General features: G+C 47.3%; 1 protein-coding gene across 1 annotated transcript in view; it reads left to right on the top strand.

Moving 5' to 3' along the window:
- Positions 1 to 25,750, top strand: part of mical3a (microtubule associated monooxygenase, calponin and LIM domain containing 3a) — a 128,595-nt gene that overhangs the window by 64,780 nt on the left and 38,065 nt on the right. The window contains exons 16-30 of the mRNA XM_042335752.1: positions 2,324 to 2,383; positions 3,775 to 3,825; positions 6,542 to 6,637; positions 7,458 to 7,553; positions 8,698 to 8,787; positions 11,485 to 11,592; positions 12,316 to 12,423; positions 13,788 to 13,974; positions 15,459 to 15,535; positions 16,317 to 16,401; positions 19,855 to 20,035; positions 21,364 to 21,563; positions 22,081 to 22,170; positions 23,759 to 23,884; positions 24,797 to 24,859. Of these exons, the coding sequence (XP_042191686.1) occupies positions 2,324 to 2,383; positions 3,775 to 3,825; positions 6,542 to 6,637; positions 7,458 to 7,553; positions 8,698 to 8,787; positions 11,485 to 11,592; positions 12,316 to 12,423; positions 13,788 to 13,974; positions 15,459 to 15,535; positions 16,317 to 16,401; positions 19,855 to 20,035; positions 21,364 to 21,563; positions 22,081 to 22,170; positions 23,759 to 23,884; positions 24,797 to 24,859 (1,618 nt within the window). The remainder of the gene's footprint in view (positions 1 to 2,323; positions 2,384 to 3,774; positions 3,826 to 6,541; positions 6,638 to 7,457; positions 7,554 to 8,697; positions 8,788 to 11,484; positions 11,593 to 12,315; positions 12,424 to 13,787; positions 13,975 to 15,458; positions 15,536 to 16,316; positions 16,402 to 19,854; positions 20,036 to 21,363; positions 21,564 to 22,080; positions 22,171 to 23,758; positions 23,885 to 24,796; positions 24,860 to 25,750) is intronic.

Genomic DNA, 25,750 nt, shown 5'->3' with positions numbered 1-25,750 from the left:
CTTTAGACTCTCATATACGCTTTTGCATACACAGAACCACCGTGCACACACGCAGCAGCACATGCACACACAAAGCAGACATCTGTGAACAGCACATACACAGTACATGTGAGAACAGCATATGTCAGTATGCACACTCAACAATATGCAGGTCTGTTTCTCCTGCTGGAAAGTGCTGGTATGTGAAAGTTAGGTCAGATTAACTTCCTACTAAGTCTGATTTCACACATCAATCATCAATCCTCCTTTTGTGGAGGGAGGTAAGCGGGATCCTCTCTGAGCTGAACTGGCTCCAAAGTGACGTACTTGACAGTGTAATGTTTCAATATCTGTCACCGTCTCAGAAGTCCGATTTCTGAGCGAGATAGGTCCGCAGCCTGGTAAGTTTCCATGTGCAAGTGGCATAGATATGTGGACCTCACAGACTGGGTTGGATACTCTAGAAAAGTGATGGATTTCCACATGTGTTAAGACATCCAGCTGACCAAAAAAACAAAACTTACGCAGAGCAGCTACTTGGACGAGGTCCCTGAGGGCACCCCTGGAACTGTGTCCAAGTGACAGTCAGCACCTTCAGGTAAGGAGGGCAAAGAACGTGAGTAGAGAAACGTGAATATGTGTGCAGTAACGTTTCCCGAACTGCAGCATGCAAGTGTCTGTGGTTCTACAGTTCATCAGCGTAATCTTGTACTTCTTGCGAAAACATTTGGGCTTTAATGGTAGAGGACACATAAAAGCAATGAAGGAGATGGTGAGGCGGTAAGTGACTAGATTATTCAGATACAAAGAGCCCCCTTCTGGTGATTCTCTGGTCTGTGTAACCAAACATGTTGTACATATCGCCATCTTGTGGCAATTCTCTACACTGATATTGGGTTCTCGCCATCACTGCCCCTCTACAGAACACTTTTACTATTTTCTGCACTAGTGGTGCAATCATCGTTCCACACTGCTCATTCCAGTCAGTACAGCACAGGTTAGATACAGAGTGAAGCTCCTTCCAATCCAGCACTCAGATCAAGTACAGTATGTCTCACAGAGGAAAACTCCCTCTGCAAAGTCCCATCCAGTACTGTGAAGTCAGGTGCAGCATGTGGTAGATACAGAGTAAAACTCTTTCTACAGTTTTACATCCAGCACTTTCAGGTCAGATGCACAATATGTAAGACACACAAAAAATTTGTACTGAAGTATTTTTAGAGGAGCGAGATGCCTCCAGTGTCCTGGCCAATGATCCATCAGATAAAATTGGTTATCATTCACTTCATGGCTGTCTGCGAACATTGTTCTGCGCAAATTGGCTGCTATGTTTGCTTACATAATACACAGCCTCTGCACTTTACAGTGTATCCTGATGTGAAAGCTGTTGATTTAAATGTACGGATTATTTTTATTTATCATTGGCTGAGGATCAGATGAGGCTTGCCTGTAATTTTGGGATTCCACCCCCTTCTGTTGAACTCCTGACCAACTCTCTGAGTCTGAACTCCAGTCCCTCACCAGCACCGCTTTCTTCCACCTCCGACGCATCGCCCGTCTCTGCCAATATCTCACCCCAAAAGCCGCCAAAACCCTGGTCCATGCCTTCGTCACCTCTCGGCTGGACTATTCAAATGCCCTCATCGCCAGTCTCCCCTCCATTACCATTCATAAAATCCAGTTCATTAGAATTCTGCCGCCCGTATTCTTACCCGCACCAAACTCCGCTCCCCGATCACCCCAGTCATTGCCAGACTGCAGTGGCTGCCTGTCCCAGGGAATGTCGATTTCAAGATCCTCACCCTTGTCTTCAAATCCCTCCACTCCTCTGCACCTCCCTACCTCTCCGACCTCCTCTCTCCTCAAAACAGTACCCGTTGCCTTCGTTCCACCGGGTCTGGCCTCCTCGTCCTCCAAATCCTCCACTCCACCGTCGGCGGCCGTGCCTTCAGCCACTATGCCCCAAAGCCCTGGAACTCCCTTCCTCACTCCCTTCGCCTCGCCCCCTCTCTTCCTACTTTCAGGCCTCAGCCAAAGACATTTTTTACGACCGCACCTTTGGTCACCTTCCCCCTCCCCCTGGCTCGGCCCCGGGATCCGTTATTGTGAAGCGCACTGAGACGCAGTCCGGCGTGGAGGGCTCTATATAAATCCAAGTTGTTGTTGTTGTTGAACTCACACATGTTGTGATCATTTGGATGAGGTCCCAGAGTACATTCCTGGAACTCTGTCGCAGAGACAGGCAGCCTCTTCAGGAGAGGTGGACAGAGAAAAGTAAATATGTGCACATGGGTGGATGGTTACTGTCTGTAGTTCTGGAGTTTTATCAGCTTTATTTCTGCAGGTTAAAAGACAGGGACCTAGAAAAGCAAGCAACCTGCAAGCGTTACTGCAGCAAGACACAGTAAGTGACTTCCTGACCAACCTTCAGATGCTAAAAGGTGGTAGATGGAAGAGGCTTTCATCCCTGTAGCTGGACTAGGTTTGAAGCAAATCAGAGCGGTGAAAGATTGATGTTCCCAGCCCATCTCAGTCTAAACCCAACGCTGACTGACTCAAAACACTGCACTGTTGTTGAGAATATTGAGCAAAGTGACAAAACAGTGGGAAATATTGAAAGAAAACTGGTCCTAATCGTGGCGAGGGGGGTGGGTGCTGGTCTGTATGACTACAATGGGAATTTGAGAGACAGAACAAGATAGAAAGAGATTCTCTTGCATACATGAGGGAGAATACTGGGGTATGGAAGATGGGGAAGTGGGGATTCGGATGGCTGGAGGACTATAAACACTAGCACGGACATGTTGGGTTAAATGCCCTGTTGCGGTGCTGTCTATGTGATTCTGTACAATGAATGGAAATGTTCTTCACATTCCAGTTGTATTTAGTTTAATAGTAACACAGACAGTGATATTTTATGGACACGTATGCAACAACACAGGCAATGTACCTGGACCCACATACACTGATATGTGGGACCATGTGCATTGCCTATATGGGTGCTGTAAATAATAAATAGAGGCTTGCTGCTGCTGAAGTACACCCTGATGCCGGGGTAAAACCATGCAGACAGAACATTTTCCATTCCTGATCTCAGCCAGGTCTGCATTTGGGTCTACAATTGGCTCAAGCACCTTTGGCTTAGAGAGGAGATAATCAGCCAAGGTCCAGCTCCACAGACTCCCTTACCTGACTGGAAGGTTGTTGGTGTGGGAAAGTTGGCTGAAACTGAATCTCCTGCCACCTTTGATTGTTTGAGCTCACATGAGGACAATGGCATCCCATAATGTATTGGTTAGTGTGCTCGCCTCGCAAGCAAAAGGATCCAGGCAATTCCTGGATGAGGCGAAACCTTAGGCAAGTTTCTTTACTCCACACGTTGCTGTTTACCTAATAGTACTTAGGAATCCAGCTGTTAGTCGATTGGTGGATCGCTTTCCAGGGGCAATAATTTTGTGGGACACTGCTGTGCGCAATTGACTGCCATGATTCGCCCACAAAATGCACAATCAATCCATTTTATAATATATTCTATGAAGCGCTTTGAGACATCTCAATGATAAGGCACTATATCAAGTGCAAAGATTATTATTATTGGCCAATTGGATGAAGTCTCAGAGGATGCCTGTGGTATGGAGCTGTGCTGCAATAGCAGTTGGCATCTTCAGGAGAGGCGGGCAGTGAATGTGGGCACAGTTGCATTCCCTGACCTTCTGCAGGGCTATGGTGGATGGTCTGTCTGTACGTCTACAGCTTTATTCTTATCAGCTATCAGCTTTATTCTTATATTTTTAGGAGAGAAGTAAACAACTAGTTAGCAGGACCAAGCCATTCGACACAGAAGATGTAAGTGACTCCACCCTTTAACTAGACCTCAAAGTAGGTTTGAAGTTGAGCTGTAGATCGTCTTTTAAAAATAATTATTGTCCTTTACAAAGCCTACGTAGCTGCATAAGGCACATGACAGATATGTTCACGCAGAGCATGGTTGTGAACCATAGCGCCATGGGCCACATACAATATAAAATTACATTTGTATGGCGCCTTTCACAAAGAGAACATCCCAAGGCGCTGGACAGTCAGGAATTTGGACCGGGGGGGTCAGGATCGGGAAGAGTGGAGGGTAAGAGTGTGGCCGAAGGCTTGGTCGAAGAGGAGAGTATTGAGGTGCACCTTGAAGGAGGCAAGGGAGGGAGTGAGGCGAAAGGAATGTAAGATGGCGTTCCATAGCAGACCTCCTGAAGTCGAGGGTGGAGGCGGAGAGATAGAGAAGAAGCTGTTTGTGGAGATTAAGTGGAGATAGTGAGAGAAGTAGGATCTGAAGCATGACGGTTGAGGTGAGAGGAGAGGTAGTGAAGGAGGATACAATGGTCAATGATATCGAGGGCAGCAGAGAGGTCAAGGAGGATGAGGAGACAGAGAGAGCACTGATCGCAGATGGACAAGATGTTATTTGTCACTTTGACCAAAGCTATTTCTGTGCTGTGGGTGGCACGGAAACCCGATTGGAGAGATTCATGAAGGGAGAGGAAGCAACGACTTGTTCCAGGAACTTAGAAAGGACAGGGAGGTTGGAAATGGGGTGGTAATTAAGGATGACCATGCCATCGGCCACCCCCTTTCCCCTCCCCTTCCTCCCCACCCCACCCCACCCACCGACCCCAGCTCGGGTCTGAAATGCTGTACTCTGTTCAGCGCCTTGGGACGTCCTCCCAGCGTGAAAGGCGCTGTACAAATGTGTTGTTGATGACAGTTGTTTTTAAAGGAGTGGGAATGGTGCCAGTGGATAAGTAGAGGTTTATGATGTCTCTGAGTAAGGGGGCAAGGAGGTGGAGCTGGGAGGTAAGGAGAGAGGTAGGGATGGTGTTGAGGGAGCAGGTGGTCAGTTTCATGTGGGTTATAATGGTGATGCGAGAGGAGGCAGGTTCAAAGGTGTGGAGGGAGAGATGGGTAGGGGCTGGGGTGTGAGGGCGAGATGGGGAGGGTGTAGAAATTGGAAAAGTAGAGGCAGCTGAGCGGATCCCCTCGATTTTGGTTTCGAGGAAGTCCAGCATCTCCTCGCAGTTGGGTTGGAGGAGAGGACTGGTGAGGCGTGAGAGGGTGGGCGGAGGAGCTGGTTGGTGATGGAGAAGAAGAGTCTGCGATTGTGCTTGGTGGCACCACCTGTGTCTTGAGGGAGCAGAGATGGCTGGTGGTGAGGGGAGCAAGGGCATCGAGAGTGGCAGAGTGGGAGTTGGGGAGGAGAGTAACCAAGGCGGATAGGTCATTGCGGGAGGAATCCCAGAGAGGGAGGAGTTCAGCTGACTCCAAGGGTGGGGGCTAGGAGTTTTCTTCGAGTGGCTTATGAAGGCACTCGGTATGGCTCACAGCCATCGTCAGCTTCAGCAGAAAGCATGTGTCTCATAATTTCCGTTGATAATTTGCTTAGAGAGAGATGTGCTGGGCTTTTTAAACGTGTTATAGATATTCGGTAAAAAATTCTCTAGTCAGACTTTTTGAATATTCAATTGAAATAATCATCTCAAATATTACTCATCTGAATAATGTAACAAAATGAGTAAACTCAATTGATACATGTTTTTCGAGTGACAATATAATGATATAGATTTATTTATTTATTAAACTCACAATTCCCACAAATCATTTTCCATGCATTTAAATGAATATAACTTGCACCTCATGATGTCTCTGCTCTCTTCCTATGTAAGTGGGTATCAATTAAATACTAGCAACCTCCACGTGCAAGAGTACAAGGTTCAGTGTTACATTTGAAAATTAACTCTATTGCGTAATTGCTACAAGTTTGAATTGAGTGTGAAATATTTGAACCCCCCCAGTGTTTTCGATGTACACGTGTGCAATGTCTTTGTTGTAATGGCAATGCTGCACTGTTGTTTCATTTGTCTTTGATTCAAGTTGAACATAATTGGATACTCACATGTTCGTTTCTGGTATAACATTTTTCAACTGGTGTGACCCACACATTAATGTGGCTCATGACAAATGTGGGTTTGACAAAGCTAACACACAGAATCTTGTGCTGGAAGTTATTATGAGGACACGTTGGAGACCGAGTGTCCTGAGCTTTTCACTCATATCTTGTTTTTTTCCCTCTCGCTGCCTTGGCTCAATTTGACCTGAAACTTCTCAGTAATGTTTATCATACAAGGGCTTTGAATGAAACTGGACCAGTGACCAATATAAAGTTTTCTGGGTGCATGGCTAAAAATGGAAAAATTGAGAAAGAATGGAAATATAAGTATAAAATATAAAAAAGTGTGGAAACAAAAGATATAGGAGAAGGGTATGAAGATAAAGGCGGGTAAGAGATGTGAAGATATATGCAGTGGGAGGCAAAAAAATATATGCCTTACACTTATATTGCACTTCTATGGCATATAAAAGGCGTGAGGATATAGGAAGGACATAGGTGTGAAGGTATCTGAGGATATATAGGAGTGAGGATATGAGGGGGTAAGAGGTGTATGAAACAACAGGGAAAAGCTTCGGAGTGGTGAGCTTTGGTCTCTAACCTTTGGTCTGCTTTGTTGATGTCTTTCAGGAAGATTGTCGTCCTGAGAAGCCAGTTGATGTAAAGTCTGTGCTGTCAAAATTCGAGGTGAATGCTCCTGGCCCATCTTCAGCCTTTAAAAGACAGGTAAGGAGGCCCAATATGGTTGTGTCGCCAAAAAATATTTGAGGACAGAGTGGAGTGAGAGCTCAGTGAGGTAAGTGTTTCTCTACCAAATCTCTCACGTTATCACTGATGTGATTGGATTCCCGAGGTTCAAGGAGAGACTGTGCCTGGATTGTGTTATCAGCTTGTGTTTATACATTTGTAAATGTCTTGGGAAATCTCGTCATTATCCGCAGACATGGGAACATATTTAGCTCCATTGCCACTAATCTCTCTGTATTAATCACATGCGTTCTACGACATAGTGTAAGTGTACTGGTGTGAAACATGGGTTACAGTGTGTGACACTAGTTAGTATACAGCTAGACACGGGTTAGAGTACATTGAGACATGGATTGGTGTGCCGTGAGACACGGGTTGGCGGGACCGTGAGACATGGATTAGCGTACCACAATGGGATACTGTTTAGCACAGAGAATAGGATATGGGTTAGCACAGATTAGGTATCAATTGATATCACTCAGAGGGTTCAGAGTTCTTGTTACTGAGCCAGTGATGAGGCTTCACTGTGGGATGGTGTCCTGCAGTTTATTACTGAGATGCTGATATTTCGGTGCAGTCAGTTTTGAGTAGAGACTCTGTTATACCATTGGGAGCTCTCCAATCCCATAGGTCGCAATCTTTTAATGTATTTTTCCAGCAAATGTTTAATTCTGCGTTTCTCTTTGTCTATCACTGCCTCCTCGTGTCTCCTACCTGCCGACCTGTCTTTGCTACGCCTCCTCTATTGCTGGGTCGCGCTCCTCCCCCAACCCTCCTTCCCCGCCCTCTGGTTGTGCAGCGTCCGCACCTCCCCCATAAGGAACGCCTTCTCCAGCGACCTGGCGGCAGGCAAAGGAACCCCTCACGGCTTGCTCCTGCACCACAGTGGAGACAGGTAAATTGGCCCATGAAGTGTGGCTCGTGTGACCATGCTTGTGAGCTCCTCAGTAACTCTGCTGCCTCAGTGTTCGTTCTCACCATTGTCGCTCCCTCGCTGTCCCCTACAGCGCAGTCACCTTCTGAGGTGTTGTTGAAACTGCGGTGAGTGGGAGAGTGAAAGCACAGGCAGCAGGCGAGCCATGTCATTGGTGTGCTCGTGTCAGTGACGGGGCACATGAGGCAGAACAGCGTTCTCAGCTTCGGGAGGCTCATCAAAATGATTATAGTGTGCATATGTTGGGGGATTGATGTGGTTATGTCGGTGTAGCTGTGCGTATATTAGTCTGTGTGCATATACATGTGGGTGTAAATGAAAGGGTGTAAGTGTATGTGTGGGAGTGGGGTGGTTGTAAATGAGAGTGTATGGCTGCAGATGAATGGATGTGAGCATGTGTGTGGGTGGTGGTGCAGGTGTGCATGTACACCTGTTTTTATCCAGGTTGATTCCTCCAAACTGCACTTCAAGGGTTGGATTGATCTGCTACTGCTCCCCAGTGACACTGAGTGACTGAATGCACATCTGTAGGTGAAAGGCATTCCCAGTGCTGCGATGGAAGTTCAGTGTGCGTCTGCACGAGAATATGTTGTACCAGGAGCCGTGGCAGTGCTGCACTGAGGCTGGATAATCTGTCAGATCAGGCAGTCGAGAGGGTGGTGGGAATGTGGACCTCTCTGCCACAACAACAGGGTTGATGGGGAAAGCCAGGTAAATGGGATTGAAAGGTTTGTGCTAGCACAGAATGATGGGTCGAATGGCCTTCTGTGCTGTAAATCTTAACAGTTCTACAAATAGTGGCAGAGACCTTCACATTTTTCAGTATGAAAATATAATAATCCTTGAATTGGCCAGCTTTAGGAGCAGGAATATTATTAAATGGTAGGAGGAGCAAGTGGGAGAGTGGGGTTAACACAAGTTTTCTCATGTGGAGATACAAATTGGGTAAATGGAGGGCTTTTGCACTGTTGTGTTGTGTAATTGGGTGTTTTAACAAACATCCTACACTGGATGTCCATCTTTTGGTTGCATTCAGTGTCCTTTCACAGTTCCTATTTACTTCCTTCTCTTTCCCTCTCCCCCTCTCTCCATTGTTTTGATGAAGGGCAGAGATCCAAGCCGATCTGGAACATGTCCCAAGAAGATAATCTCCCTGTCCTCGCCTCAGTCTCCCGCTCACCCCTGCTGCCGACAGGTGATGTCACAGCATGGGTTGCTAGCTCCACATGTGCCCGAGGCTGATGGCACTTTGCTCTCTCCTCTCTTTTCTCCTTTAATACCTCCACTTAAACCTGTTTGCTCCCGTCTTTGGTGGACTTATTTCAGTAACTGGAGTGCTGTAAACCAGTTAACCACCTTATATTTTACACTTAACAACACGTGTTTGGGAGACCGAAAAGCCTTCTGTTATGGGAGTGTGTAGATGCTGTCCTTTCACTGTGGGACTGGGTGATGCAGTGGGTTAGACACTGTTTCACTGTGGGACTCGATGGTGCATTGGGTTAGATACTGTTTCACTGTGGGACTAGATGGTGCAGTGGGTGAGATACTGTTTCACTGGGACTAGATGGTGCAGTGGATGAGACACTGTATCACTGGGATTAGGTGATGCAGTAGGTTAGATACTATTTAACTGTGGGACTAGGTGATCCAGTGGGTCAGACAGTGTGTTTCACTGTGGGACTAGATGGTGCAGTGGGTAAGATACTGTTTCACTGTGGGACTAGATGGTGCAGTGGGTGAGACACTGTATCACTGTGGGATTAGGTGATGCAGTAGGTTAGATACTATTTAACTGTGGGACTAGGTGATCCAGTGGGTCAGACGGTGTGTTTCACTGTGGGACTGGGTGGTGCTGTAGGTTAGATACTGTTTCACTGTGGGACTATGTGATGCAGTGGGTTAGATACTATTTAACTGGGATTAGGTGATCCAGTGGATCAGACAGTGTGTTTCACTGTGGAAATGGGTGATGCAGTGGGTTAGACACTGTTTCACTGTGGGACTGGGTGGTGCAGTGGGTTAGACACTATTTCACTGTGGGACTGGGTTGTGCAGTGGGTTAGACACTGTTCACTGTGGGACTGGTGGTAAAGTGAGTTAGACACTGTTCACTGGGACTGGTGGTAAAGTGAGTTAGACAGTGTTCACTGTGGAACTGGTGGTAAAGTGAGTTAGACACTGTTCACTGTAGGACTGGTTGGTGCAGTAGGTTAGATACTGTGTTTCACTGTGGGATTGAATTAAATTTGTTCTAGATTTTGTTGTTCAGGCAGCCCGGTGGCATGGGCCTGTGGGTCACATACTGCCCCACAGTCTCGTTCGGTTGAGGCTACGGGGAACTGAGACTAGTGGAGTTGGAGATGCTCTGTTCAATTTGGGGTTTGGCACTTTTGTGCCTTCATTGTACTGATTCTATTGATCAGAGTGTAGAAGGAGCTGTAGATTCCCTTCAGTACCACCTGACCTGGGAATCGCACAGAATAGGACAGCTTAACACCAAATCTAAATTATGCTGTACCTCACCTGGCAGCGCTGGGTGGGGCATTGCAGAGGTTTTTCAATTCTCGGGACTAACCTCCCATGTGTAAATGAGAATAACCCTCACTAAGTGTTCTCACCAACACTCCTCCGGTAAAACTCTCCCATCTCACTGGCAATCACAACGATCTCCCCTCATACCAGGTTCTCTCGTCGTTCTCTTTCCTCCAGTTCACTCCTTAACGAGCTATGACAATGCATGGAGTGGCTGTGTGCCGTGTCTCATGTAGCCGGAATGTTATTTTATATTGTGGTGTCGTACAGTCTTTATAGTTCTCTCTTTCTCCAAACCCCTTGTGCAATGATGGTAACTAATGTGCCAGCTTCTTACCAGCTTTACCACTAGATGCCAGTCTGTGTGGCATGATCCCAACCTGCCTCTCGATTCCAGTTTAATAGTGGCAAAATAATCAGAGTCCTGCCTCTTGATGCCAGTCTGTGGGGCATTGATCCCACCCAATTCTCTCGACGCCAACCTCAATGTGGCACTAATCCCATTATTGTCTGTCCATGCCAGTCACAGTGTTGCATCTTGCCGTCTTGCCTCTTCAGCGTGGTAATGATCCCAACCTTTTCTCTTGTTGAGTCACAGCATGGTCTTGTCTCTCCATGCCAGTTGCAGTGTAGCACTGATCCCAGCCTCGCCTCTTGAGCAGGTGGTGACACTTATTCAATGGTGCCTTCTCTGGACTGTCTACTATAGGTGCAATCTAGTGGCAGCATTGGGTTCCTGAGCCAAGAGGTGCACCTGAGCAATCTCACAATACTTTGTGGTCTCCAGTTTTGGACTGGCATCTTCCAGACAGTCTCTACCTCATCCACCACATGCAGTACTGTCGCCTGGAGTGCATGTGGGTTCTGGGAGTATGCTTTTAAGAAGTGAAAATCCTGTCCTGTACATTAATTTAAATAATAAATCATAATCCTTCAAATTGATATAGTGCCTTTCATGTCATGAGGACAAAAGTGCTTAGCAGGAATTATTGTAATGTGGAGTGACTTGTATATTTTGTAGGCAAACGCGGCAGTCAGTGTCACACAGCAATATCCCACAGACAGCCATGAAGTGAATGACCAATTTTATCTAGGGAATTGCTTACCAGGACACAGGGAAAATGCCCTCTCTTTTTCAAATAGCGCCGTGAGATCTTTAATGTCCACCTGAACAGCAAGACAGAATCTCAGTTTAACATCTCATCCAAAGGGCAGCACCATTGGCAATGAGCACACACCCTGCAGAGTACTGGATGGAGTTAAAGCAATGTTTAAGTAGATACAAGAAATGTCTCTTGTGTGTGACACCTCCACTGATTCACTTTCTCCCTTTTGATGTGTGATATGTCTTCCTCAGGACATGGATATACTCTCTGAGGATGTGTGTGCCGATAAGTGGCAACAACCGATTAGATGCAGCCCCTCAGCTCCTCCCTCTTTGCCTTCCCGCAGTGCATACCGTGAGGTAGAGCCTGGCGTTTGCTCAGCTCTGCATGGCTCTGCTCTGTGGACTGAGCGGTCGGCTCATATGGGACAGAGGAATGGCATGACTGTGGGGTGTGATAAACGGATTTGTGGAGTTGCATGAGCAGGCTGTGGGGATGGAGGTTGAAGGGTCCAGGCCGGGGTTGAAGGGTCTGGTCCAGGGTTGAAGGGTCCGGGCTGTGCTGGATGGTTGTCGGCAATAGGGTCAAGTGGAGTTGGCGATGAGTTGTGTCGTATGAAGAATGGAGTTGCAAGGTTGGGGGTGGGGGTATAGGGTGGAGTGGTCGGTCATATGGCAATATAGCGTGGGGCTGTCATGACCATTTGCTGTGCGCTACGTTTTTTTTAAGGTTTAAACCTGCCTGCTGGTTCCCATGTGTGCTCTCTAACACAGGGTGGCTGCTTGTGGAAGGTGAATTGGAAAGAAAGCTGGTGCTTTATTACTGATGTCTCCTTCACTTCAAATAGTGCCACTGCTTATTGCTTAGCTTTCTTTGGTCTATTCTCAATCTTACTATTTTCATTTCCAATCTCCAATTTCCTCCTTCCCCACTGTCTTCTTCCCTTTCTCCTCATCTTTCCTTCTGTTTCTCTTCTTCCCTTCCTCTTTTCCTTCCTCTCTTTTTCCCCTTCCTTCCTCCTCTCTACCCTCCATTTGCTCTTTTCTCCCTGCTCTCTCGGTCTCTCTTGCTCCTGATAATAGGGATGTAGCAGGCTTTACACAGGGGGTGTCAGTTCACTGGCACAACAGATCACCAGTCAGCTTCACCGCCAAGATGTGCCTGGGCCATTCCAGGAGAAACGGGTCCTGGTGAGTGAGTGAGTGTGTGCATTAGCATTGAGCTCTGATCCAAAACACTGAATATTGCAGAAGGATGGACGTTTTCAGATACCATAAAACCTGCCAGTGTAGTTCCTGAGGGTAAAGACTCTAAAGACATTCTCTTCTTTTTCCTTTCTTCCTTCTTGGCTATTTAAAGGCTAGAATTGTCACAGCCAGACACTGTGATGGAGGGGGATTGATTGGTGGGTGTGCCTGAAGGCTGAAATCAGAGGGGCGAGAAGAGGCTTTAACACCACACCTAAAATTCAACATTGCAGAGCTCCAGCTGTGTCAGCCTTGATCATGGGAATAAGGGGAGTTGAGGGATGTGGATAAAAGGTGGGGGTGGGGTGGTATTTAAAGATCAAACACCATCCAATAAAATTTCACAGCAGGCTCTGTAGGACTGAATGGCCTCCTCCTGTGATTTCCCAACAAAATATTGTTATAAACAAATAAAACGGAGAGATGGAAGCTCTGTTCCTCATATTCTCATTGGGGATCCAGATTGTGAATTTGAATCCGGGGCAGACACGGCGATATAGTTTACGGACCAGGAGCTCACTGGTTCTAAACTGATTCGTGCTGAGTTTAGCCCCAGGCCTTCCCCTAGGTTAGGGATAGGACTTCTGCTGTTTGCCCCTGTTTGGCACACACTGTCTGCTGGCATGTGTATGTCATCTGGGTGAGGAGATGTCAGGTTCAGCTCCTTAATGCTCACTGCCAAATCTTACAAGTGATTAGTGACTGCTTTTACTGTTGACACTTGTGCACAAAAGAACAGTCTTCTGAGGCCACTGCCCATCGTGAACATGAGCCAGAGAGATTGAGAATGTCAGAGGTTCGAATGCCTGCTCTGTGCCGTTGCTGATCTCAGCTGGGGCAGATGGCAGTCATTAAAACTGGGTAGCTTTTGCTGAGTTTGGGAGGTGATCCCCACTGTCAATCACTCTCCAGCTGGAGAGATCGCAGGAGGTGACTCTTTCTCCCAACTCTCGGGAAAGGCAGCACCCTGTTAAGCAGCAGTCCAGATCCATTGATGAAAAACGACCTGGCTTGAGGACATTAGAATTCAGTATGCTATCGGAGACAGGGGGAGGGGCTGATTGGACCAGTTCACATTTGATACTTAAGGAATCTTATCAATTTCAAGCTGTGCTTTGTGACTGATTATTTCTTGAAGTGGTGCTGCTTTTGGAAAACAAAGTAAGAGTTTGAGTGCCCTGACCGATACTGTGGAGAGGTTTGAGTCTGGGCAGTGGCAGCTTCTGAGCTTGTCCATGGTCTCCAGCGATTGACTGCGCTTCTCTCTCCTCTTCTCCCCCCACCCCCACCTCCCTGTGTCTCCACAGCCATCGATGAGGATGCCTGTCTCTCAGTATATGGGTGACAGTGACGTGTGCTACTTCTGTGGAAAGCGGGTGTACGTCATGGAGCGTTTGAGCGCAGAAGGTGTTTTTTTCCATCGAGGCTGCTTCAAATGTAACTACTGCGGCACCACCCTGCGGCTCTCCTCCTACGCCTTCAACCCGAATGATGGTAAGATTAAACACAAATAATACAAATCATTGCATTTGATAGAGTCTTATCATTGAGACTTCTCATAGCGCTTCATGTGATATATTGTGAAGTGTGTTTACTATCTCAAGACCCTCCTCTTCGCCCATGCTTTCGATCACCCTGCCCTCCACCCTCCCCAATTCCGACCCCCAGCTTGAGTCTGAAACTGACTGTCCAGTGCCTTGGGCTATTCTCTTGACGTGAAAGATGCTATACAAATGTATTTTTGTTTTTGTTGTAAGGTTTCACCCTGCCAGGGAATTGAACCTGGGGCCTGTCACTTGCGAGACGAGCCCGCTAACCACTACGCTACACTACACACACCACACATTGCTGCTCCTTCCCTGCTCTGGGAGTCTTTATTGGGCAATTACTGGAGGGAGAGTTACTGTGAGGAGTGGGGGATAATGAGCAGAAACCATGTGCTGTCCCATCCCTCAAGAAGCAGACTGAGTGACCTACTTTGCTTCAATGAGAGACAAAACTTCTGGGATCTCTGCCAAATGATACACTGGGAGTGCGGACTGTGTACAATATTTACTGAACTGTACACTGGGTGCACGGACTGTTTACAACATGAACTGAACACTAAACTGTACACTGGGAATTTGGACTATGTACAGTATGGACTGAACTGTACACTGGGTGAACAGATTGTGTAACTATGCTGAGAACTGGGTTCATGGATTGTGTGCAGCTTATACTGAACTGGGTACAGTATTTACTTAGCTGCATATTGGGGCATGGACTGTGTACAGTGTGGACTGAACTGTTCATTGGACACAGCCTGGACAACTCTTTGTTCCAAACAGACCGAGGGATCTTTCATGTCAGTTGAATTCTTTCTCTAATTGTGACTGATTTGTTCACACAGTGAGATCCCAAGCCTGCTCTTATTGGGCGTTTCACACTGTTATAATAATCCTTGCATTTTGAATAATAATTCTTCCATTTGATATAACTCCTTTTCACGTTGTTGAGATGTCTCAAGACACTTCACAGTGGATTGTAAAGTGGCTTGTATTTTGCGGGCGAAACGCAGCAGCCAATTGTGCACAAACAGTTGTGGATTGAGTGACCAAAAGTTTTTTTGGGGGGATTATTACCGCTAGAAAGTAATTCGCCAAGCGACTAGCACCCGGGTTCCTGCTTACTACTAGGTAAACAGAAGCGTGGGGAGTAAGGAAACTTGCCTAAGTTTTCGCCCTGCCCGGGAATCAAACTCGGGCCCTCTCACTTGCAAGGCAAGTGCTTTAACACTACACTACAGGACTGTAAGCACGTCCTGGACTGAGTGTTTGGGACCCTGCCAGCTCTCACCTGTGCTGAAACCTGGCTGAGAAAGTCTTTAACTAAGCTCACACCCTACAGACTGTGCAGAGGAGCTGGGCTCGGGGAGAGTAGGTGTGTCAGAGAGAATGATTGAAACCCTGACTTTTGTGTCTGCTCATTGTTCCCCGCAGGAAACTTTTACTGCAAACCTCATTACCGTCAGTCTTCAACCAGGAAGCGACCAGCAGAGGCTACATCTCGGTTCCGGGTATGAACCACAACACTTAGTCACCTCTCCAGGCTCAGCATCAAGGTCACAAATGTTACAAGTGATTGATCAACATCAGCTACAGTTATACTGCGGCTTTCCATACTGGAACATCACAGAATAGTTGATCATGGAAATGTGGACACCAACTGAATGAGCAGAGATATTAGAAATTTAATTGAGAGATTTGAAGATAATGACCATATTTCCAACTATTGAATCCTTCCGGAGACCTGGTGTGTATCAACCCCGCCCTTGAGAATGCCAGGATTTCCTTCCGGGAATGCAGAGCGGAGTTCCCGCGGGTTGATAAGTCTCAGGTCCAGGTCCCGGCAGGATTCAGTGTTGCACAAACCCGACAATGGACGCATTTTTTACCCCGACATCTTTTAGTTCCCAGCGTGTGGCCTGGAAGAAGATTGAACCTTGTTTAAGTTTTCCAGCTCTTCTGATGTAGGTCTCAGACAGTTTATCTCATCTGTAGCTGAGCTTCCCCCCCAAACAAGGAAAAATAATAATCTTACATTTGCAATAGAGCCTTATCACATTGTTGAGACGTATCAAAGCTTCACAGAATATATTGTAAGGTGAATTGACTGTGTAAAATACAATGTATTGTATAACCCGTGTGAGAGGTTATCAGTTCGAGTCTTGAAACTCAATATTGATGGCGAGATTCCTTTCAGGGAGAAGATATCTGTTCATTGGTAAATGGTTTGGGACCGGAAATGACCGGTTGTACTGTAACATGTGGCTTTATTTTGTCTCTTGTCTGGTGCAGGAAAAAGCGTCTGCCCGTCCGCGCCCGACTCTGATATCCTCTGGAATGGGCCATTACCAGACCGCCTGCCAGGAAGACTCCCCAGGTAGCTGCTGCTCAGTCCTTGATAACTCAGATTGGATTTCCTGCACGATGAAAGGCAGGGTCTCCAAGATGTACCGGGGGATGAACCACTGGATATACAAATCTCTCGGCTCGCCGGACAACTTGAGCTGAGGAAGGGTCTCCGACAGTGGGGCTCTCAGTGTGGGTGCCTCGTTCTCTCTTGAGACTGAGGCCATGTATCTGACACTGCACAATTGCAACATTATCATCACTGAGTTGAAAGGGACCATTTTGCTCTCTTTAGATGGAGTCACAGCCTTGCCACTCTAAACCCACTCTATCTTTGCCTGACGCCATCTGACACATTTGCCCCGAGGTTCAACACGCCTTCTGTGGTTAACTCAAAGTGGGTTGACGTACTAGTCCCTTCTTCCTCCCAATTTTCTGCCAGACGGAAGATTGAAGGGAGACTCAAAATGCTTCAATCCTACCCCTCCCCTTGTTTTTGGAGAATCCTTTCCCAGGAATCATGTCCACTCCCTAATTCTTCACTGATACTCTGCTCTTGGTTTCCTCATTCCTAGGACATAACACAGCCTGCAGCCTCCTATGTGCTGAGGCCTGAGCTGCTGGGTGTGGTGACACCCCTATAATCTTCAGTCTGGCGTCTCCCTGCCATAGTCAGAGGAGATCACAGCAGATGAGCTGGTGGACAAAGAGCGACAGATCACACCTCACGGAGTTTGCGAGCTCTCCTGAGCTCACCCTCCATCAGTTATCACCCAGCTGTGCACTCCCTTCAGTGAAGCACAGAACTTGTTAGACCTCTCTCTGAATTATTTTAGTCCGTGGATTGTGTTGTGTGCTGACCCATTCTCTTCCCCCCGCCTACTCCCCACCCATTTGTGGGACTGAAAGCATAGCTCCTGTGCCTCACCAGGCTCTCATAAAGAGAGTATGGCCAATGTAGTTCTACAGGCTGCTGGGAGAGTAACCGGACGCCTTGGCTGTGCTTCCGATGCTCCTTTCATTGAAGCTGCTTTAAATGTTCTGAACGTGCAGTGCTTTTCAATTGCACCTTTTCTCGAATAAAATCTGGAGCCTTCCTGTGTAGTTTGGCTGTTTTAAGCGCTAGAGCAGGATTCACATTGATTATAGATAAAGCCACTAACTCAGGGAGTGACTCACTCAGCCTGACACTGAGAGGGGATTAACATCAGTAACAGATACAGTCACTAACCAGGGGAGTTACTCAGACTGACAGTGTGAGGGAGGAGTTGAATTTAGCAAATTGAAATGAATGAGATGTAGGATTAATCTTTGCAGCACTGTTACGTTGAACTGGGCTCTTTGACTCCTGTCACTAGCCCTGGAGTTTTGAATTGAGTTGAGAAGAAAGAGGTGGAACAGCAAGGGTGCTGAAGGCTGTGAATCTGTGCTCTTCCCGTGAAGAAGCACTATGCGGCCAGAGCCATTCTTTGAGTTAGAAAGAACCAGAACTACAGAATATTTCAGCACAGAATCGTGGTTACAGATACAGCCACGAATGCAGGGAGATACTCAGACTGAAATGGGCCATTTAGCCCATCATGTCTGTGCTGGTGTTCCTCTCAATATGAGCCTCCTAACCTCATTACACTTCCCTGCTCCCTCTGCATACCCTTTAATATTTTCCCTCTTCAGTCATCTATTAAAACAATAATCCTTGTGTTTGAAGAGCACTTTATCACGTCCCAAAGCACTTCCTGGGCTATACTGTGAAGTGGTGAACTTTTATAGTAGTAACAATAATAATCCTTGCATTTGAGCTGTCTTACCTGTCCTTCAAGGCACTTTGTGATGGTCAAGATATAATCTGTTACTGATTATGTACTGTCTGTACTGTCAACGATCTGTACTGTCAGAGCCCTTCGTAATCATTATCTCTCTGACCTGCTTACTCCCCACGCCACCACCTGCCACATCCGCTTGACTGGCTCCGGCCTTCCTGCTTGTCCCTCGTCCCTGCGTTCCACAATCGGCAGCCGTACTTTCAGGCATGAAGCTCGAAACTGGAACTCTCTTCCTGAACCTCTCCGCTTTGCCTCCTCCTTCCCCATTTTCATATTCCTGCCTTAAGACTTTCCTCTTTGATCGTGCTTACGGCTCACCTCCCCCTGTCTCGGCGTCAGGCTCTGTCACTATTTAGTGCTCTGAGACAGTAACAATGTGAAGGGTGCTGTATAAATGCAAGTTGCTGTTGTCAGTCAGGTCACTCCTAACCTTTGCAATGAAAAAGTCCCAACATTTCAATTGCCAATTGTAAATATTTCAAGTGTCGGCTGCTGAGTCACACTGGGCAACGCTCGAACGAGTGCCTGCTTACCCATCACCAGAGCCTTTTCCCAGGTCAGGAGTGAACAGGCCCATTATCCCTCACCAGTGATGGTCAGCTCTGAGGTCAGGTTGGTGGTGCCCTTGTTTTGCATTTCCCAGCAGTGAAGTGAAGAACAGCCTTTTGCAGTGGTCAAGGAAGTGCAGCTCATGTAGCAGTTGGAGGTGAGAAAGAACCAGCAGAGTGAGAAAGATTTCAAACCCCCAATCTGTTCAGAGTTAAAAGGGGCTACAGTTGGCCTCAGTGCATCTGATATGTGTGTGTGCGTGTGAGGGGGGGGGCCGCCAGTGTTTCCGCTTCTTATCTCCAGTCCGAGCTCCTCTCGCTGGAGAGTGTGTGGCGCTGCTGTTGGGTGAGGAGAGGATCCAGCTCAGCTGCTGTCAAGCTCCCGGCCTCGGCTCCCGCAGGAGACTGGCCATTAGATCGAGGTGTTGTAGGCGCCCAGTGCTTTCAGAAGTAGCGGAAGGAGAAAGTGGAAAAACAGAGAAGGAAAAGCTCCTCCAATTCGTGCGGTCGTTTGATGGATTCCATACAGTCAGGTAGAATTGTGATTAGACACAGTTTTGTTTCTGGGACCCCTCGTGCCCAGTCCAAGGTGGTGAAAGTCTCCACTCTGCACTGTCATTATTGGCTGAACCAGTACAGCAGAAAAGTGACCAAAACTTTTGCACTGGCCGTGAGAATAGAACCTTTCACAATCTAGTTGGCAGGTTGGGACAATTTGGGGGAAAATGTAGAGAGAGCAGTTATCTTTTATCTGCTGCTATACTTGAACTGGGAGTTTATATGAGACAGTGTAGAGGGAGCTTTACTCTGTATCTGACCCACACCAGAGGTGAGAGTTCAAAGGGACTGCCCCATTTCTCTTTCCTTTTTCCTCAGCCCCTTCCACCCTTCTTTTATCTCTCTCCGTATCCCTCTGTCTGTCGCTCTTATATCTCTGCCTTCTCCCTTTTCTCCCTCTGTAACTCCATCTCCACCTCTCTCTGTCTCCCTCCCTCTGTAACTCACTCTTAAGTCTCCCCTTGTTCCCAGACAGCAGCCCCCACGCACTGCTGTGTGCAGTGGAGGGGAATGTGAATGCTGGTGCTCATTGTACGTTTGGCTTTCTCCTGGCAGCTGCTGTGGAAGAGCCCAGTCAGCCGAAGCGTCTGCGTGGCACGCCGGAGAGGATTGAGCTGGAGAACATCCGGGTCTCCCTGGAACGTGAAGAGGAGCTTGAGGAAGTGCCTGAGGAGACCCTCGCTGAGCACAACTTGAGCAGTGGTCTGGGGAAAGGCAGCCAGGAGCCTGCGAGCAGGTCAGTATACTGTCACAAAATCACCCACACCGCCTGGTGGTGTTGGGAATATCCTGTATGTGCTGGTTAAAAGGGAACAATTCACTCTAGTCTTACTGTACAGCTCGTGTGTTTCTATCAGCTCCTGAATGTTGGGTTACAGACTGTTACTGTATGGGTCTACTATATAGTCCACTACTCGTCACTCTGCTCAACTGGCTCCAGCCTTCTACTTGTCCCTTGTGCATTCGTTCCACCATTGGTGGTCGCGTTGCTCTTCGACCATGCTTTCTATCATCTCCCGCCTCCCTCCAGCTCAGTGTCGTACTGCGCCACTGTCGAGGTGTGATATAAGTGCAAGTTGTTGTTGGGTCGTATGTCTACTATATGTTCAGTTGATGCTGGTGTGTCTGTGTGTTCTTGTATGCACCGAGTATGTAAAAAGTAACAATTCACTGCTGTCTGGTACTGTTCAGCTCGTGTGTCTTCTCTGCTGCGTGCTGCAGGTGTGTTGTACTGTTCACAGTGGAGCTGCTATCATGAGATTGGGCCAGGCTGTACATTGGTAATATCTGTCCAAGTGTTCATCTCTTGCTTGTGGGTTATAGTAATAATAATCCTTGCATTTGATATAGCGCTTTATCAAGTCTTTGAGATGTCGCAAAGCACTTATAATAATAATAATCCTTGCATTTGATACAGCGCTTTTCACGTCTTCTCAAAGGCTCAAAGCGCTTCACAGAATAGACTGTAAAGTGAATTGACCGTACATTTGTGGGCGAAACGCGGCAGCCAATTGCGCATGCAATGTCCCACAAACAGTCGTGGGTTCATACCCCACGTCAGTACTTGGGATGCATTGATACTGACACTCCCAATACAGAGCTGCATTGCTGGGGGTGACGTCCTTTGGTTGTTAAACTAAGTTCCTGTCTACCTGTTCAGATGGACATTAAAGATCTTATGCACTATTTCAAACAAGAAAGGAATTTCAGCTGGTGTCCTGGCCAACACTCTCCCAAATAAATTTGGTCATTCACTTCATGGATGTTTGTGGGACAGTGCTGTGCACAAAATTGGCTGCTGTGTCCACCCACAAGATTCACCACCAAACTGCAGAATATCGTGTGAAGAGCTTTGAGATATCCTCCTGACGTGAGGACGTGATACAAAATCCAAGGATTATTATTATGTCTTACTGTTAACGTTGGATATATGATTTCATTCTGTCTCATTCTAAGCGCTCTGAGACACTACCTTGTGTGAAGGATGCTATGTAACTTGCAGTTGTTGTCTGACTTGTGTGTGTGTGTGTCTCTTGGTTATTATTATTATTGGTTCAATTGCAGCAGTTCTGAATCAGAGATGGAGGAGCAGGAAGAGGAGGAAGATGAAGAGGAGGAGGAAGAGGAAGAAGGTGAGGAGTTGCCACCATCAGACCTGGGTGGAGTTCCATGGAATGAGGCAGTGAGGAGACATCAGCTGCTGAAAGGCACAGCTGGGGTAGACACAGATCCTGAGGCCGAGGAAGAGTCTGAATCCAGCGAAGGTGAGGTTTGCAGCTAATTGATGGAATGGACATCAGTCCAGAAGCGCTGCTTCTCCTGCTTCAGTGATGTGAACTGGGTAACCCTGTAACCAGGCAATGACAATCCCTGTAACCAGACAATGATAGTCCCGTAAGACAGTTGCAGTTACTACACCTGGAGAAGTGGGGATTGTGTTTCAGGAAGTAACTTGTACTCATCACAGTGTGCAGCAGGATATGTTGGTTGAGAAGTAGAAGTGAACTGGGACCCACTGGCATGAATCTTAGATATACAACAACTTGCATTTATACAGCGCCCCTCGAGCAGGATAGCGAGAGGAGGTGAGCCACTGGACACTTGTGGATGAGAAACACTAGCTGGAAGGAGCCCATAGGTATTGATGGATTGGTTGTTCTCTGCACTTCCATTTCTGACCCTAATTCTCCCTTCTCTCCTGTCCCGATTGCTTGTCTGTGTGCAATGTCTTGTGTGCTGTGCTGTTTTGTGTTTCTCTTGTATCTGCTCCCTTTGGTATAGAGGGGGAGTACAGCCCCTGGGAGAAGGAGCTCCAGTTCGGACTCTGGCTTCGTCGCCTGTCCGATGAAGAGGACGGTCTTCCGTTCCGAGGTATCCTGCTTTGTATCGCTGCACAAGGCTGTCTTGCTAGACCACTCCTTCTGCTTCTCCTGTTAGCGACAAAAACTGGCCTTCCTACATTGCTTTTCAAAGCAAAATAAGATAAATCGGAATGAAATCTACAAAAATGTAAACAGCCTTTCAAAAAGAGAAATGTGGTGTTAGGGGGAAGAATTTTGATCCCTTGGTTGGAGTTGTGAGTCAGGGAATCAAGGTGGAGATGCTCCAAACTGGTTTATGTGGTGGCCAGTCTTGTGCAACTGGGAAGCGCTGGATAATGAGTATTCTGTCAGCCGTCCAAACTGCTGTCGTCTTTGTCTAATTCAGGTGTGACATTGGGTCCATCCTACTTTACCCTGGTTTCACCGGGCTGGCACATCAAGCAGTTTCTGGTACTGGCCAGTACGTGGTCTGAGGACGATGGGCAAGCAGCCCAGCCTAGCAGGGGCTGTATGTTCATTGTAAGCGGTTGACAGCTTCATTATCCACTGGTCCCATTTTGCGTGTGTAGTGTGCTGTTTGTCTGTGTGCACAGTGTCACCCAACCTCTGTGTGGATCCACACCCCATTGATCCACCAAATATGGATGTGCCTCGGATGAAGGCTGGGGTGAACTGAGTGACGCAGGCTTTTCGGAGTGGTCACCGTCCTGTCTGGCTGCAGTAACAGAAAACATTAACCATGTGGACAGGAAGGACACTTTGGGAAGGATATCAAGGCACTTTAGGAAGGATATCAAGGAGATGCAGAGAAGAGTTACAGAATGGTACTAGGGATAAAGGACTTTAGTTTTGTGGAGAGACTAGAGAAGCTGTGATTGTTCTCATTAGAGCAGAGAAGGTTAAGAGGAGATTTGATAGAGGCGTTCAAAATTATGAGGGGATTTTGATAGAGTAGATAGGGATCAACTGTTTCCACTGGCAGGTGGGTCAGTAACCAGGGCACATCGATTTGAGATAACTGGCAAAAGAACCAGAGGGGAGACTAGAATTTTTTACACAGAGAGTTGTTACAGTCTGGAATGCATTGCCTGAAAGGGTGATTGAAACCAATTCAATAACAACTTTCAAAAGGGAATTAGATAGGTACTTGAAAAGGAAAAATTTGCAGGGGTATAGGGAAAGAGTTGGGGAGTGGGACTGATTGGTTAGCTCTTCCAAAGGGCCGGCGCAGTCACAATTGGCCAAAAGGCCTCCTGTGCTGTAATATTCTATGATTCCGTGATTCTTTGAAAGTTAAAGGAGCCTTTGTGACTGGTGCTGCACTACGGTAGGTGACTGCCTCCAGTGACCCTCCTGCCTGTGCAATAACTATGTTCCTTTGTAAAGATCTTGATGAGGGAGAGGGAGTGTGCAATATGTACTGTGCATGTCTGAGTGTGAAACTCCTTGCTTTTCTCTTAACAGTCTGGATTTGCTGTGTTATCTCACAATCCTTTTGCTTTCCTTTCCATTGATATCTCATCACTCACTTATTCTCTCCTCTCTCTCTCTCTCTTACCCCTTTCTCCCCCCCTCTCCCTTCCCCCCGCACTACCACTCCATCCTTCCATGGATCGATTGACTTTTTGATGGCTCAGCTTCGAGCCTGCGGGTGCAGCAGATTGTCAACCCCATCGACCCATTCGATATCAAAGCAGACGTGCACTGGACACACATCAGAGGCGAGGAAGATGCAGCCTCCCCCAGCAGCCCTCCCTCCGCAGGTACAAAACGTGCTTGCTGACCATTCAATTTTGACAGGTGCCGTAATGAGATCCAATTTACCCTATCTGGTCCACTGACCTAGCCCAGAGATTTTTTGGTTAGCCGAGTGTCTGACACATGCGGAAACCTATCCGCATGCTTAAGAGTATCCAAACCAAATTGACAATTCCAGGTATCCCACCTGCACATGGAAATTCCATAGATAGATTATTGGAATGAAATTCACACTCTCTCCCTGGAGGAACGCAGCCTGCTTCTGTAATTCCGGAAAGTATTAGGAGCAGATTGGCAGGAGCCAAGGCTTGGGGACTCCAGAGTGTGCGTTGAGGCAACTCCTGGACCAGCTAAAACCACGCAGCTTACCATATGACCAGACTAGACACCGAGCCTGGAGACTACGCGATAGCAATTAGTGCCTCACTGGGGCAAGGTAAACCTTTATAGCGGCTGCAGGATCTGTATTCTTGCTGGTTTATCTTAGCAGGTGTTTGACAAACCTCTTCTTGTTTGTAGTCTTTCCTCTGTTCTGTACCGTTTTTCTTTCCTGCTCTTTGAAGGTGACAGTTTGTGCTACAGGAGTCATGGAGGGGGTGCATCGCTCAGCGAAGTGTCCAGTGTTTGCCGGCCAGTGACATGGGTGGTGGGGGCGGGGTATTAGGCTGAGTTTGCAATTCGTGTTGGACTTCACATCTGATGACTAGCAGGGGGGGGTGCATCTTGTGACCAGTAGGCTGGTGGGGGGTGCGGGGGTTGCAGCGCTGTGTGCACTACACTTGGGGAGCTTGAAAGGCTGGTGCACGTGGGCTTTCACTCTTCATGCACATCACACTGAACATTTGTTCCATCACCATCTTCCATTGAATTTCTTTTGTATTTCTGTTCTTTGTTTTGTTTGTTTGTTTTTAATTTAGCATCCAGCGCTCCCTCAGTTCGGAACGAAGCCGTGCGGGCTTGGTTGGAGTCTCTGTCCGGAGGTAGTTGTGTTTCTTTTAAGGCTGCTTGACCGTCCAGCTCTTCGGCTCTCCTCTGCTCCCTTTGCTTTTTTTTCTTCCTTGCCTCATTGCCTTGCATGTCAGGGCAGGTCAGTGCATGCTGGGGTCCTCCGCATGGCTCCTTGGAAACCTTTCAGGTCTTTCCCCGCTCGGGATGGAGTTGTTCTCTCTGCACACTGATTGCTGAATGCCTGGTCACTTGTGCTTATTTATCTCTGTAAGAAATCTAAGGGGGCAGCATCTCCACTGTGATGCTGCAATAACACACGTAGTGCACACTGTGAGAGGTGGGGACATCCTGAAATACGAGGTGTCCAGGAGTGTCACACTAGGGCAGAAATCCTTGGTCCTATTGCTCCAACCTGCTTCTAGTTAGTAACCAATATTCATTTGCTTGTAGCCACTTTTGGTAATTGGGATGTGTGCGTGGGGGCAGTGGAAGTGGGGATTTGCTTTGCTCAGCTACTGCCTTCCTGCGTGACCGAGCGCTGTAATACGTAACTCATTTCTCTTTTGCCAGACCGAGCTGCTTGTTTTCTGTTGAAAAGGTGGGCAAGGGCAAGTATGGCAGTGGTGGGGGGTGAAAGGTCAGAAAAGACCATTTTTCACTCTGTCGTGGACTGAACGACACCTCGTGAGAGGGAAGGCATTCACATTTAACTTTTTATCTTTGGATGGTTTCTAAGAGAGGCAGTAAAATCGGTGTGTAACACACCTCACTGTCTTTACACAGCAAGACATTAGCTATTCTCTTTATACGGTGAGAGACTTCAGATTATCTTTATACAATGTGAGATGTCGATATCCTCTTTATACAGTGTGAGATATCAGCTATTATCTTTATACAATGTAAGATGTCAGCTATTGTCTTTA

The sequence above is a fragment of the Callorhinchus milii genome, unplaced genomic scaffold, assembly GCF_018977255.1.
Source record: "Callorhinchus milii isolate IMCB2004 unplaced genomic scaffold, IMCB_Cmil_1.0 Scaffold5, whole genome shotgun sequence".
Taxonomy (NCBI): domain Eukaryota; kingdom Metazoa; phylum Chordata; class Chondrichthyes; order Chimaeriformes; family Callorhinchidae; genus Callorhinchus; species Callorhinchus milii.
Note: the sequence above shows the minus strand (reverse complement) of the source record. Positions and strands in the feature narration are given on the sequence as shown.